General features: G+C 42.9%; 1 protein-coding gene across 1 annotated transcript in view; it reads left to right on the top strand.

Annotated features, from left to right (window-relative positions):
• esyt2a (extended synaptotagmin-like protein 2a) overlaps positions 1-15000 on the top strand; it is a 79491-nt gene that overhangs the window by 14816 nt on the left and 49675 nt on the right. The window contains 5 exon segments of the mRNA XM_048227334.1: positions 4171-4212; positions 12019-12153; positions 12575-12651; positions 13108-13180; positions 13646-13735. Of these exon segments, the coding sequence (XP_048083291.1) occupies positions 4171-4212; positions 12019-12153; positions 12575-12651; positions 13108-13180; positions 13646-13735 (417 nt within the window).

Here is a 15000-nt window from a genome sequence, read left to right as displayed (position 1 = left end):
TCCTCAGGCCAGTGATGGTCTTCATGCTGTCCCATACCTCCTTCATGTTGTTCTCCTGCAACTTCTGTTCCACCTTCCTTCTGTAGTCCTCCTGAGCCTCCTTCAGCTTGACTTTGAGTTCCCCTTTACGCGCCTCAGCTCTGCCATGTCCCCCTCACTGAACGCCAACTTTTTCCTGTTAAGAAGGGTCTTGACATTGCTGCTTATCCAAGGCTTGTTGTTTGGAAAGCAGCGTACAGTTCTTGTGGGAACAACAATGTCCATACAGAAGTTCAGGTACTCAGTTGTGCAGTGTGTGACCTCTAAGTCCTCTCCATTCTGTAACACACTCTAGTCAGTGGACTCAAAGCAGTCTCTCAGAGCCTCGTCCGCTTCTGGTGTCCACTTCCTGAAGGTGCGTGTGGCAACCTGTAGCCTTTGAACTTTGGGCTTGTACATTGGCTGAAGATGAATGAGGTTGTGGTCTGACTTCCCCGGTGGGGGTGTGTGTGTGTGTGTGTGTGTGTGTGTGTGTGTGTGTGTGTGTGTTTGTGTGCACGCATTGATGTGTGTTTCTTAAACTCTGTGAGTGTTTTATGTTCTCAGTTACGATTGATTGATTAATTGATTGATTGATTGGCTTAATTTGTGATTTCTGTAATAGTGTTTTTTCCTTTGTTGGTTCTTTTGATACTGATCATGTGCGTCTATCTGATCACTTGACATGTGGGGAAGATTACGCACCTTAACATCGAGGGTAAAAAATGAAACTTTACACATCTCCACAAAACAGGCGCCTTGGTAGGACATTTCATTTGGAAATGTAATGCAAGGATAGAAAATATTCTCAGGTTAAAATGTGCAACTCAACGTTACTCATATGGTAGGCACATACAAACTGACATATTGTTATTTAATGTTGGCTCATTAATTGCTGATTAGCACCAAAAAATCTAATGGGAGTGTAACTCTGTTACCGCGTGATCTTCCCCATAACCATAATACCTCAAGTAGCCTACTCATTCACTCATTCATAACCATAATACCTCAAGTAGCCTACTCATTCACTCATTCATAACCATAATACCTCAAGTAGCCTACTCATTCACTCATTCATAACCATAATACCTCAAGTAGCCTACTCAGTCACTCATTCATGTATTTTCTTTGTGTGGCTCAGTACAAAAGATTTGATTGATGAAGATTGATTGACTGTTTCATTCATTCATTAATTCATTAACTCATTCATCCATCCATCCATCCATCCATCCATCCATCCATCCATGCACTCTTTTGAATTATGTGTGTGTTTTCTTTGTGCTTAGTTGTGTGCATCTATGTGATCAGTTCAGATTTATAACCATAATACCTCAAGTGCTTATACACTCATGTGTCTGTTGTGTTTGTGTGGTTGGTTCAGTGCTTATACACTCATGTGTCTGTTGTGTTTGTGTGGTTGGTTCAGTGCTTATACACTCATGTGTCTGTTGTGTTTGTGTGGTTGGTTCAGTGCTTACACACTCATGTGTCTGTTGAGTTTGTGTGGTCCAGTGCTTATACACTCATGTGTCTGTTGTGTTTGTGTGGTCCAGTGCTTATACACTCATGTATCTGGTGTGTTTGTGTGGTCCAGTGCTTATACACTCATGTATCTGGTGTGTTTGTGTGGTCCAGTGCTTATACACTCATGTATCTGGTGTGTTTGTGTGGTCCAGTGCTTATACACTCATGTATCTGGTGTGTTTGTGTGGTCCAGTGCACACAATTCATTGATTCATTCATTTGTACTCCTGGCTGATCGTGTGTCTGTATGATTGATGAACAAATGCAGTTGTGGCCAAAGGTTTTGGAAGTGACACATGTGTTTTCACTTTGTTTCTAGGTTATGGTGCAGAGAGATCAGATGTACGTTACCCTAATGCAGGGGTTCTCAAAGTTGTGATTGGTGAGGGCCAATTCAGGAACCCAACATTAACTGAGGGCCAATTCAGGAACCCAACATTAACTGAGGGCCAATTCAGGAACCCAACATTAATGATTTTAGTGAGCAGGTTGCATCTCTACAGTTTATATGTATAGCATTAAATCCCATTTGTAATGATTTTAATGAGCAGGTTGCATCTCTACAGTTTATATGTATAGCATTAAACCCCATTTGTAATCATTTTAATGAGCAGGTTGCATCTCTACAGTTTATATGTATTGCATTAAACACATTTTAATTCATAACTGAGGCTAAACCTGGCAAAACCTGGCAAAACTACAAAACAAAAAATTGCAATGCACACACAATCCCTGGGGTTCTCTACCCTCAACAGACAAATTTGGGATATAACAGTTCTGGTTGCAGTCCATTTCAAAGTACAAAGCTTATTTAGAAACAAACAGTCCCAGTGTGCCTTGGTTTATCAGACTAGGCCTTATTCAGGGCCAATTCCAGCCACCAACGCACCACAGGAAAACCTGACGGCCACGAAACACCACTAAACGGAGATTCATTCTTTTCAAAGCACACAATACAGTTGTACAGTTTTACAGATGTTATCGTGGGCAGCCAGAAATGTTTCCGCAGGCCGCCATTGGCCCCCCGGGCCGCACTTTGAGAACCTATGCCCTAGAGAGATGTACGTTACCCTAGAGAGATGTAATGCTAATCCTGAGAGATGTATGCGTTACCCTGAGTAGATGTATCGCTACTCCTAGAGAGATGTACGCACCTAGAGATGTAATTACCCCTAGAGAGATGTACGTTACCCTGGAGTAGATGTACGTTACCCTAGAGAGATGTACGTTACCCTGAGAGATGTACGTTACCCTAGAGAGATGTATCGCTAATTCTGGAGTAGATGTTCGCTACCCCAGAGAGATGCACGCTACCCCGAGATGCACGCTACCCCAGAGATGTAACGCTACCCTGGAGTAGATGTACGTTACCCTAGAGAGATGTACGTTACCCTGGAGTAGATGCATTGCTAATCCCAGAGAGATGTACGCTACCTAGAGAGATGTAATTACCCTGAGTAGATGTATCGTTACCTGAGTAGATGTATCGTTACCCCAGAGAGATGTAATTACCTAGAGAGATGCGTTACCCCAGAGAGATGTACGCTACCCTGGAGTAGATGCAACTGCTTACCCCAGAGAGATGTGCGCTACCCTGAGAGATGTACTGCTACCCAGAGAGAGATGTACTGTTACCCTGGAGTAGATGTACGTTACCCTGGAGAGATGTACGTTACCCTGGAGTAGATGTACGTTACCCTAGAGTAGATGTACGTTACCCTGGAGTAGATGTACGTTACCCTGGAGTAGATGTACGTTACCCTGGAGAGATGTACGTTACCCTGGAGAGATGTACGTTACCCTAGAGAGATGTACGTTACCCTGGAGTAGATGTATGTTACCCTGGAGTAGATGTATCGCTAATTCTGGGAGTAGATGTATCGCTACCTGGAGTAGATGCACGCTACCCTGAGAGATGTACGCTAATTCCTGGAGAGATGTACGCAATTCTAGAGATGTACGCCACCCGGAGTAGATGTATGTTACCCTGGAGTAGATGTAAGTTACCCTGGAGTAGATGTACGTTACCCTGGAGTAGATGTACGCTACCCTGGAGTAGATGTACGCTACCCTAGAGAGATGTAATGCTACCTGGGAGTAGATGTAATGCTACCCTGAGTAGATGTACGTTACCCTGGAGTAGATGTACGTTACCCTAGAGAGATGTACGTTACCCTGAGTAGATGTACGTTACCCTAGAGAGATGTACGTTACCCTGGAGTAGATGTACGTTACCCTAGAGAGATGTACGTTACCCTGGAGTAGATGTACGTTACCCTGGAGTAGATGTATGCTTACCTAGAGAGAGATGTACGCTACCCTGAGAGATGTAATGCTACCTAGAGATGTACGTTACCCTGGAGTAGATGTACGTTACCCTGGAGTAGATGTACGTTACCCTGGAGTAGAATGCCTGTAATTGCTCTTCAGTATAGATGAGCGAAAGTGAAAACCAATAATCCAAAAATACTGAGGCAGCAAAGTTTATGGAACACAAAATGCGTAACGTTTAGCCATGTCTGTATACATATTCATTCATTCATTCACTCATTCATTCATTCATTCATTCACTCATTCACTCATTCATTCATGTGTAATAATTGTCTGTGTTTGATCTCTCTGTTTCAGGTTCATTTCCCTGACGTGGAGAGAGTAGAATGGCTTAACAAGGTAACTTGAGTTTATAGTATTTGTTTGTTTGTGTTTATAGTGTGCGTTTGTTTGAGTTGATGTATGTGTTTGTTTGTGTTTTATAGTGTGCATTTGTGTTTATAGTGTGCGTTTGTTTGCTTTTGTTTGTGTTTATAGTATGCCTTTGTTTGTGTTTATAGTATGCATTTGTTTGTGTTTATAGTAGGGTTGGGCACAGAAACACGGTTCTAATATGGCACCGGTGCCGACACAAACGGTAGTAACTGCATCGAATAACAACGTGGATTTCGGTGCCTCATTTCGGTGCTTAAATAGCGTTTATTTATTTATTTATTTTTATACGAGGCATCACTGCATGTCATGCGCCATCTCTAACGTCTTGCTCTGATAGCAACACATCCAGATACAGTTAGCTACCATATGATAAACACTGGATGTATAAACCAGAGGGGTACCACATAGGGAGTGGACAGTGTTTGACAGCTTGTGTGAGCCCAAGTAGCTTATAAAGCGACATGCGAGCTCCGGTCAAAATCTAGCAGTAGTAATCTAACTACACACAAGCAAAAGGCTATGAAACAACATCAACAGTAGGCTAGCCTATACATTACACAATATCCTTGTTAATGCGCTAACTGACATTTATTTGAAATGTTATCAGCAAAGTTGTAAGGTGAAAACTTTATTTCACGGTGTGTTAAATAACATAATGGCATGATATTAATCTTTTCATGTGCATGAGGCCCATATAGCATCACAATGAATATGAAGATCATGTTAAAAGTTAGCTGGCAAAACATAAATATGTAGGTTACATACCTGATGTCACTGAGCTGTCAAAGAGGCTACGAAACCATCTCCGTATGCCTCACGCGTTATATTAATTAAACTCAGCTGACTGGTGTTAGCGAATAGCCATATATTGCTGTTAAAATACTAGCGCTGGGAATCTAAACACTTCAACACTGACAGGTAGCCTAACATGTTCAAAACTACTGTGTGTTATGGGTTAAGACAAGAAATTTCTGAAGCATTTGGGAACACACTGAATTAACTGGAAAAATAGAGTCCCTGTTAGATTAGCTTGTTTGCAAAATGCCATTGTCCATGACCTGGCAGTTTTATGGCAAGCGGTTTAACATACATTATGGCAAACCGCCTACACTGGGTAAACTTGAAAGCAGAGCTCACCATTGTGTGTGCATGCATGGCAAGTTGTTTTAACATTTAAATGTATTATTCGTAGGAGCAATGAGATATTGATAGTAAATTGAATTGTACAGTTCAATTTCATGTTCAAATTTGTCTTATCAATAAAAAAAAGCAATTCATGCTTTAGACCATTTTAATTTAAAACATTTTAAAAACAAAGTACCGGTTCAGGCACCGTTTCGGCACCGGCACCGTTTTAAAAGTATCGATTTAGCACCGGTATCGGATAAAACCCAAACGATACCCAACCCTAGTTTATAGTATGCGTTTGTTTGTGTTTATAGTGTGCATTTGTTTGTGTTAATAGTATGCGTTTGTGTTTATAGTGTGCATTTGTGTTTATAGTATGCGTTTGTTTGTGTTTATAGTATGCATTTGTTTGTGTTTATAGTGTGTGTTTGTTTGTGTTGATAGGATGTGTTTGTGTTTATACTTTAAATACTTCTCATCAAGTCTTATGTTACCTCTCTGTCTCCCACACACACACACACACACACACACACACAGACACACAGACTTTAAATACTTGTCTTTAGATCTGTCATCTGTAAGTGTTCTCATCAAGTCCTCTTGGCTGCTACGCTCCTACACACTATTTTCATTTGTAGTTCCCCGTTGGTGGAATAATGTATCAGAGCAGGAGTGTCCCTTCCAACTCCAACACACACACACACACACACACACATACACACACACATACATAGAGAGTACCTTGTCTCATAACCCAATACACACACACACACACACACACACACTTGTCTCATAACCTAATACACACACACACACACACACACACACACACACATACATGGAGAGTACCTTGTCTCATAACCCAATACACACACACACACACACACATGGAGAGTACCTTGTCTCATAACCCAATACACACACATACATACACATACATAGAGAGTATCTTGTCTCATAACCCAATACACACACACACACACACACACACACACATAGAGAGTACCTTGTCTCATAACCCAACACACACACACACACACACACACACACACGCATAGAGATTACCTCCTCGTTCCGGTGACGTCACAAACCTAATGGCTGCTTGAGAGAGTAGCTCCCCGTCCTACCATTAAATCCACATACTTTATTAAGTTGTTGTCCCCTAAAATTAGCTAAGTTGATTCAGAATAGCGCAATGTGTCAAAGTACCATCCGAGGAACATCTAAGTATTTTGAAGAGAAAAGCAACGCTGCATCAAAGGAGCTAGCCTCGACTGTTGCTAAAGAACCACCAGTTGAACAAAAGCCTGACAGTGATATGAATTTTACTATCATTACTGAACATCGCAAATTTGGGCAGGAGGTCAAGGAATCACTTGAAAAACTCGAATATATACCAGACTGTTCATGGCCTAGTGGGGCGCATTCCGGCGGCAGAAGATTAGAAGGGTAAGCAAACTGGAAGATGGCCACAACCGACACACACAACTGCTCTCTTTTTTTCTACATCGAGACCGACAGCTGGACGCTAGATGTGAGGCGTTGGAGAATGTTCAAAGACGGGATAACCTGCGAATATACGGGATTAAAGAAGTGTCTGAAGAAGGAGATACAGTAAAATGGATTGAAGAATTTCTCCGTACAATTCTATAACTGCCGACCGAGTTTGATTTAAGATTAGAATGAGCTCACAGATCCCTATGGCGGAAGCCCCAGGTCATTCGGGCTGATGTTTCATAGTTTCATACTGCAAAAGGCATGGCAGGAGAACTGAACATACTGAGGGTAGAAAATCACCATGAATCATGACTACACGCCAGCACTGCAAAGAAAGAGAAGAGAATATTCTGACATTAAGAAACAGCTGAACTCGAAGCAGATAAAATTCCAGAGCCCTTAAGGCCTATTTACAGTTGCCATTACAGATCTGTCGCGCGACAGTGTGATGTCAAAATGACGTCGATCCCTCAGGCGCGACAGTGTGATGTCAAAATGACGTCGATCCCTCAGGCAGTGTGATGTCAAAATGACGATGTCAAATGATCGCCGATGCCTCAGGCGCAGCAGGCAGCTCCTCCTGACGAGGAGAATTTTGGTGGGCGCCGGTGGTCATTTCCCATCCCCATGGACGATCCCTCAGAGGACAGTGTGATGTCAAAATAAGTGTCACTCAAGTGGTCGCCAGTTGATTCAAAATGGCGGATGGACAACAGCAGGCATTTCCATAGCAAGCCTAGCCTACACACACACAGCTCACACACACACCATTTCATTTAAAGTTCCACATGGTAAATCTAGTATTAAAATAAAAGAAGGTAGTCATGAAGTTTGCCTGTACTAGCATCAAGAAGAGAGGGAAGTTCGTTACCATAAATCTAGGGACAACAATAGGCATTTCATATAGTTAGCCTAGGACACACACACACACACACACAGTCATTTTTTTATAGACTTATTTAAGTTATTTTTAAAAGAAATGCTGTAGTCATGAAGTTTGAAAAAATCTTTCCAGTTTTAGGAACATGAACTCACCTAGGCTACCATTTGTGCCAGATAGCTGTTCAAGACCGGAAAAAATGTTATTAGAACTCATTTTTTTAGTATTAGCCAGATTTATGTGAACTGAAACTACTGCTAATGTCCTGAAGTCCCCATGGTGATGTCCCCAGACCCCCTATGGTGATGTCCCCCAGTCCCCTGGTGATGTCCCCTAGTCCCCTATAGTGATGTCCCCATGGTAATGTCGCCTAGACCCCTATGGTAATGTCCCCTAGACCCCTATGGTGATGTCCCCTAGTCCCCTATGGTGATGTCCCCTAGACCCCTATAGTGATGTCCCCTATGGTGATGTCCCCTAGTCCCCTATGGTGATGTCCCTATGGTGATGTCCCCTATACCCCTATGGTGATGTCCCCTATACCCCTATGGTGATGTCCCCTAGTCCCCTATGGTGATGTCCCCCCTAGTCCCCCTATGGTGATGTCCCCTAGTCCCCTATGGTGATGTCCCCTAGTCCCCTATGGTGATGTCCCCTAGACCCCTAGTGATGTCCCCTATGGTGAGTCCCCAGTCCCCATGGTGATGTCCCTATGGTGATGTCCCCTATGCACCCCTATGGTGGATGCAAGTCCCCCTTATGCACTCCCTCTATGATGTCCCCTAGTCCCCCATGGTGATGTCCCCTAGTCCCCTATGGTGATGTCCCCCCAGACCCCCATGGTGATGTCCCCTAGTCCCTATGGTGATGTCCCCTAGACCCCTATGGTGATGTCCCTATGGTGATGTCCCTATGGTGATGTCCCCAGTCCCCTATGGTGATGTCCCTATGGTGATGTCCCCCCATGGTAATGTCCCCTAGACCCCTATGGTGATGTCCCCTAGCCCTGCATGTCCCTGAACCCTATAGTGATGTCCCCTATGGTGATGTCCCCTAGTCCCCTATGGTGATGTCCCTATGGTGATGTCCCCTAGACCCTATGGTGATGTCCCTAGACCCCTATGGTGATGTCCCCCTAGTCCCCTATGGTGATGTCCCTAGACCCTATAGTGATGTGTCCCCTATGGTGATGTCCCTAGTCCCCCGTGATGTCCTATGGTACATTGTCCCCATACCCCTATGTCCCTATGGTTCCCTAGACCCTATGGTGATGTCCCCTATGGTGATGTCCCCTAGTCCCCTATGGTGATGTCCTATGGTGATGTCCCCTATACCCCTATGGTGATGTCCCCTATACCCCTATGGTGATGTCCCCTAGTCCCCTATGGTGATGTCCCTAGTCCTATGGTGATGTCCCTAGACCCTATGTTGATGTCCCTAGTCCCTATGGTGATGTCCCTAGTTTGTAAGTAGCAGCAACTGAAGTCTGAAGTGTCATCACAGAGGCTAGTTTGTTGCCAATGCTACTGAGGGCTGGTTCAATTTTCTTCTTCTACGGTGTAAAGTAGGTAGCGATATCCTTTCCACAGCAGTGACCCCTCTGTCCAGGAGAATACTGCAACTAGTGTCGTGACCACCGCGCACGTATATAAATAGTTACGACGCTCCCGTGACGTCACAACTGATGTGTGCAGTGACCAATGCGTCGAGTATAAGAACGCTTTACCCTGCAATGCTGAAGTTTTATTCAAGGTGGAGCGCTGGTCTTCAATTCTGCATGAGAGTCAGCCGAAGGCTCGAAACACTGGGGCTTCACGTGCATGCAGGTACTAAACAGAGCCCAGCCAAGAACTCCAATAAAATTTTTAACAACTTTGAGGGACAGCTATGACCATGCAGGATCATCCAGACCAAACGTGACTATTTTGCTACATACTATTCCTATTTATGTACCAGCATGCACAATTTGAGCCTCCTACATGGTTTAGTTCTTGCGCTATGGGCTTGTGAACTTTGACAAAAAAAAGAGGCCTAACAAAATCGATACCCCCCTCCCCGGGTAAAATTGGCTGTATCTTGAAAAGTATTGATCTTACATAAAAGTAATTTTACAGTGTGTCTCCTTGTAACATAGGTGCACCTGGTATTTTTTCAGAATTTTTTGAGACCTAAGTGCGTGGGCCCTGGTTGAATTGATGTGGAATGACCCGTCAAGTGTTGAAGTGTTGTGTGTTGAAGTGTTGTGTGTTGAAGTGTTGTGTGTTGAAGCGTTGTGTGTTGTGTGTTGAAGTGTTGTTAAAGTGTTGTGTGTTGAAGCGTTGTGTGTTGTGTGTTAAAGTGCTGTGTGTTAAAGTGCTGTGTGTTAAAGGGTCATTCCACGCCAACTCAGCCACCCATGTACATGACACCTCTCAGATTTTGCTGATAAGTGGTAAAAATATGCCTTATGTTACCAAACAAGGGAATCTGAAGTTTCAGGTCAATATCTCAAACGGTTTGCCCGTGGCGTCCATTTGAATTTCGGGTGCCACGGCCGTAATTGACACATTGGAATTTCACATTTCATCTTTTGCCATTTTTGGAAGCCCATGACGTCTCTTCTAATAGTGGTAGAAGACTGGTGTGGTACTTCATTGTAGTCTGTACTACACAATTCTGGAGGCAGAATCGATATTCCTTACTGTTTGGGTGAGAGGTGGGTCACCAAAGTCCTAAAAAATGTTGAAGGCATGTGTGATTTTTCACTTTTTGGGTGGCCTTAGCACCACAATTAATGATCATATTTATTCTAAACAGGATTATTTGTTATATGTGGGACTTGCTCTTGCCAAAATTAATTTGAAGGGTATGGTACCACTGGTGGGGGTTTCATGGGGGTCCAAAAACCCTCTCTGGCAGAGGTGACTCTTTTGGAACCACATATTTGGACCCCAAAATGACCATGTGGGCACTTGATGATCCTAATGGGATTTATACCAGATAAAGATACGTTTTTTTTTTCTTTCTTTTAATGAAATAACATTTTTGACTATGAAGCTTCATAATATGAATTTTATTCTTCATAATGCACCATTTTGGACATTGTTTCCAGAAGTCTGGAATGTAGATCAGGGAGAATTTAGTGATGATAAAGCATGAAAATAGTGGAAATAACTTATTGGAAGTATTATGCTCAGTGATGGCAAACAATGAAATACTGAGACTGTCACGGATTAACCCCTTATCCCACATGAAAGAGACCTTGCCGCTGTCACTCTCCAAATAAAATGTAATTGAACATTGAATTGAATAGTGTCATAACTATTATCCAAGAAATTGTGGAAGCAGTGGCATAATTTTGTCATGGTCCTTTTGATCAAGTTTGTATTGGCGAGCACTGCGTCCATAGATGTCTGGCACAACAAATGATATGAAATGAATGGCACCCAACAGGGCATCTGTCTTTGGTCCAATGGCCGTGTGAGAATGTTGTTGACACATTCTGCCTCCAGTTGTGAAGTACAGACTACAATGAACTACCACACCAGTTTCCAGCCTTCTACCACTATTAGAACAGACGTTATGGGCTTCCAAAAATGGCAAAAGATGATATGTGAAATTCCAATGTGTCAATTAGGGCCGTGGCACCCGAAATTCAAATGGACGCCACGGGCGAACCGTTTGAGATATTGACCTGAAACTTCAGATTCCGTTGTTTGGTAACATAAGGCATATTGTCACCACTTTTCAGCAAAATCTGAGAGGTACCATGTACATGATACCCTGATTTTGGCTGTTTTCACTTGGAATGACCCTAAAGTGTTGTGTGTTAAAGTGCTGTGTGTTAAAGTGTGTTAAAGTGCTGTGTGTTAAAGTGCTGTGTGTTAAAGTGCTGTGTGTTAAAGTGCTTTTTAAAGTGTTGTGTGTTGAAGTGTTGTGTGTTGAAGTGTTGTGTGTTAAAGTGCTTTTAAAGTGTTGTGTGTTGAAGTGTTGTGTGTTGAAGTGTTGTGTGTTAAAGTTGTATGTTTATTTGTTTGTCTGGATGTTTCTGTATGTTTATAACTTGTGCTGTTTTCTGGTTGCTGTTATTGGCATGTGTTCATTTGTAGGTGTATATCAGTATGTGTGTGTGTGTGTGTTTTGTATGTATAAAAGAGAGTCTGTTATAAAGGTGTGTGTGTGTGTGTGTGTGAAAGAGTATATATTATAAATAAAAATGTGTGTGTGTGTGTGGTGTTTGGAATTGCATTTGATAAGAATTACTTATTGTGTGTGTGTGTGTGTAGACGGTGAAACAGATGTGGCCTTTCATCTGTCAGTTTGTTGATAAACTTTTCCGAGAGACCATCGAACCAGCCGTCAAAGGAGCCAACACACATCTGAGTTCCTTCTGCTTCACCAAGATAGACATGGGAGACAAGGTAACACACACACACACACACACACACAAATATAAGTAATTCTTATCAAATGCAATCACACACGCATGACCCAACATACATACATACATACATACATACATGGTAAATTTGCTTACTTTTTGAAGCAAATACTATTTTTGAATCTCAATCTCTTACTCTCTCTCTCTCTCTCTCTCTCTCTCTCACTCTCTATCTTCTCTCTCTCTATCTCTCTCTATATCACCCCATCTAGCCCCTCAGGGTGAATGGAGTGAAGGTCTACACTGAGAATGTAGATAGACGACAAATCATCATGGACCTTCAGATCCAGAAGCAAATACTATTTTTGAATCTCAATCTCTTATCTCTCTCTCTCTCTCTCTCTCTCTCTCTCACTCTCTATCTTCTCTCTCTCTATCTCTCTCTATATCACCCCATCTAGCCCCTCAGGGTGAATGGAGTGAAGGTCTACACTGAGAATGTAGATAAACGACAAATCATCATGGACCTTCAGATCAGGTACACACACACACACACACACACACAAAATCATCATGGACCTTCAGATCAGACACACACACACACACACACACACAGATCATCATGGACCTTCAGATCAGGTACACACACACACACACACACACACACAGAGATCATCATGGACCTTAAGATCAGGTGCTCACACACACACATACAGTACACACATGTAACGGAGGCGAACTGAGCTAGCATGCTAGTTGCTTGTGTAAATCCTCACACCCCTAACCTTATGATGTTGGAAGCCTGGGCTTTTAGCTCAGTGGTTAGAGCGTTCGACTCCCATGCCGGTGTGTGTGGAGGTGGCGGGTTTGAGGACTGTGAGTGGCGGACGAATTACGATCTCTGTTACATACACACACATACACTCACTCACTCACTCACTCACACTCACACACACACACAAGCACACTTCAGCGGGCTAACTCTCTGTTTCAGTTTTGTAGGAAACACGGAGATTGATGTGGACATCCAGAAGTACTACTGCAGAGCAGGCATCAAGAGTATACAGGTACACGCACGCATGCACACACACACACACAGACACATGCACACACACACACACACACAGACACAGAGACACACATACACACAAACACATACACACAAACACAGACACACACAGACACATACACACAAACACATATACACACTCATACACATACACACACACACACAAGCACACCCAGAACCACAAACTCTCCCATGTTGTCACATACACATGCACATGCACACACACTAATACTTAGAAATGTGAAGGAGATACTGTGTGTGAGTGTGTGTGTGTGTGTGTGTGTGTGTGTGTAAGATTTTAAAGTTCCTATTCAATGAGTCAGCAGCAGGGCTCCACCCTGTTTCAGAATGTCAGACATGTACACACTCACACATTACACACCAGTCCATCAGGAATGTGTGTGTGTGTGTTGTTTTGTGTGTGTTGACTGTTTGTATTGACTGTTTGTATTTGTTGTCCTAGCTGCATGGAGTCCTGCGGGTCGTCATGGAGCCGTTGCTAGGAGACATGCCTCTGATTGGAGCTCTGTCAGTCTTCTTCCTCAAGAAGCCTGTGAGTTGGGTTTGTTTTGTTTACTGAGTTGGGTTTGTTTACTGGGTTTGTTTTGTTTGCCGAGTTGGGTTTGTTTTGTTTACTGAGTTGGGTTTGTTTACTGGGTTTGTTTTGTTTGCTGAGTTGGGTTTGTTTTGTTTACTGAGTTGGGTTTGTTGGGTTTGTTTTGTTTACTGAGTTGGGTTTGGTTTGTTTACTTTTTTGTTTGTTTTTCTGCATTTGTTTGTTTGTCTATCACAGGGGTTCTCAAAGTTGTGATTGGTGAGGGCCAATTCAGGAACCCAACATTAACTGAGGGCCAATTCAGGAACCCAACATTAACTGAGGGCCAATTCAGGAACCCAACATTAACTGAGGGCCACCAAAGGGGTGGGGGGAGAAAAAGTAAAACATTTCAGTTCATATACAGTTTGTATGTATTGCATTAAACACATTTTAATTCATAACTGAGGCTAAACCTGGCAAAACCTGGCAAAACTACAAAACAAAAAATTGCAATGCACACACAATCCCTGGGGTTCTCTACCCTCAACAGACAAATTTGGGATATAACAGTTCTGGTTGCAGTCCATTTCAAGTACAAACTTATTTAGAACAAACAGTCCCAGTGTGCCTTGCTTATCAGACTAGGCCTTATTCAGGGCCAATTCCAGCTACCAACGCACCACAGGAAAACCTGACGGCCACGAAACACCACTAAACGGAGATTCATTCTTTTCAAAGCACACAATACAGTTGTACATTTTTACAGATGTTATCAGATGTTATCGCGGGCCACCAGAAATGTTTCCGCGGGCCGCCATTGGCCCCCCGGGCCGCACTTTGAGAACCTATGCCCTATCAAGAAGCCTGTTAGAGTTAGTTTTGTTTGTCTTGTTGTCTTCTCTGTTTGTCTTGTTTTTTATGTTGTTGTTTCTGTTCTTGCATCATTTAGTTTAGAACATTAGCGGTACAGATGTTTTTGGGTACGAGGCAGTTACCAAGAGTTCAGAACATTAGCAGTACAGATGTTTTTGGGTACAGTACGAGGCAGGTACCAAGAGTTCTTCTCACATGCAACAGCTTCTACTTGTGAATCGGAATAAGAGTTCTTCTACTAGTGAATCGTAAAAAAAGTTCTTCTACTAGTGAATCGTAAAAAGAGTTCTTCTACTAGTGAATCGTAATAAGAGTAGGGGTTTTCAACCGGTGGTTTGGGCCCACTTGTGGTCCGTGAGGACATTGCTGGTGGTCCCTGAAGGCCAGTGACTAAATGCTATAGCTTT

The sequence above is a fragment of the Alosa alosa genome, chromosome 19, assembly GCF_017589495.1.
Source record: "Alosa alosa isolate M-15738 ecotype Scorff River chromosome 19, AALO_Geno_1.1, whole genome shotgun sequence".
NCBI classification, from domain to species: domain Eukaryota; kingdom Metazoa; phylum Chordata; class Actinopteri; order Clupeiformes; family Clupeidae; genus Alosa; species Alosa alosa.
This window is presented reverse-complemented; position numbering and strand designations above follow the sequence as displayed.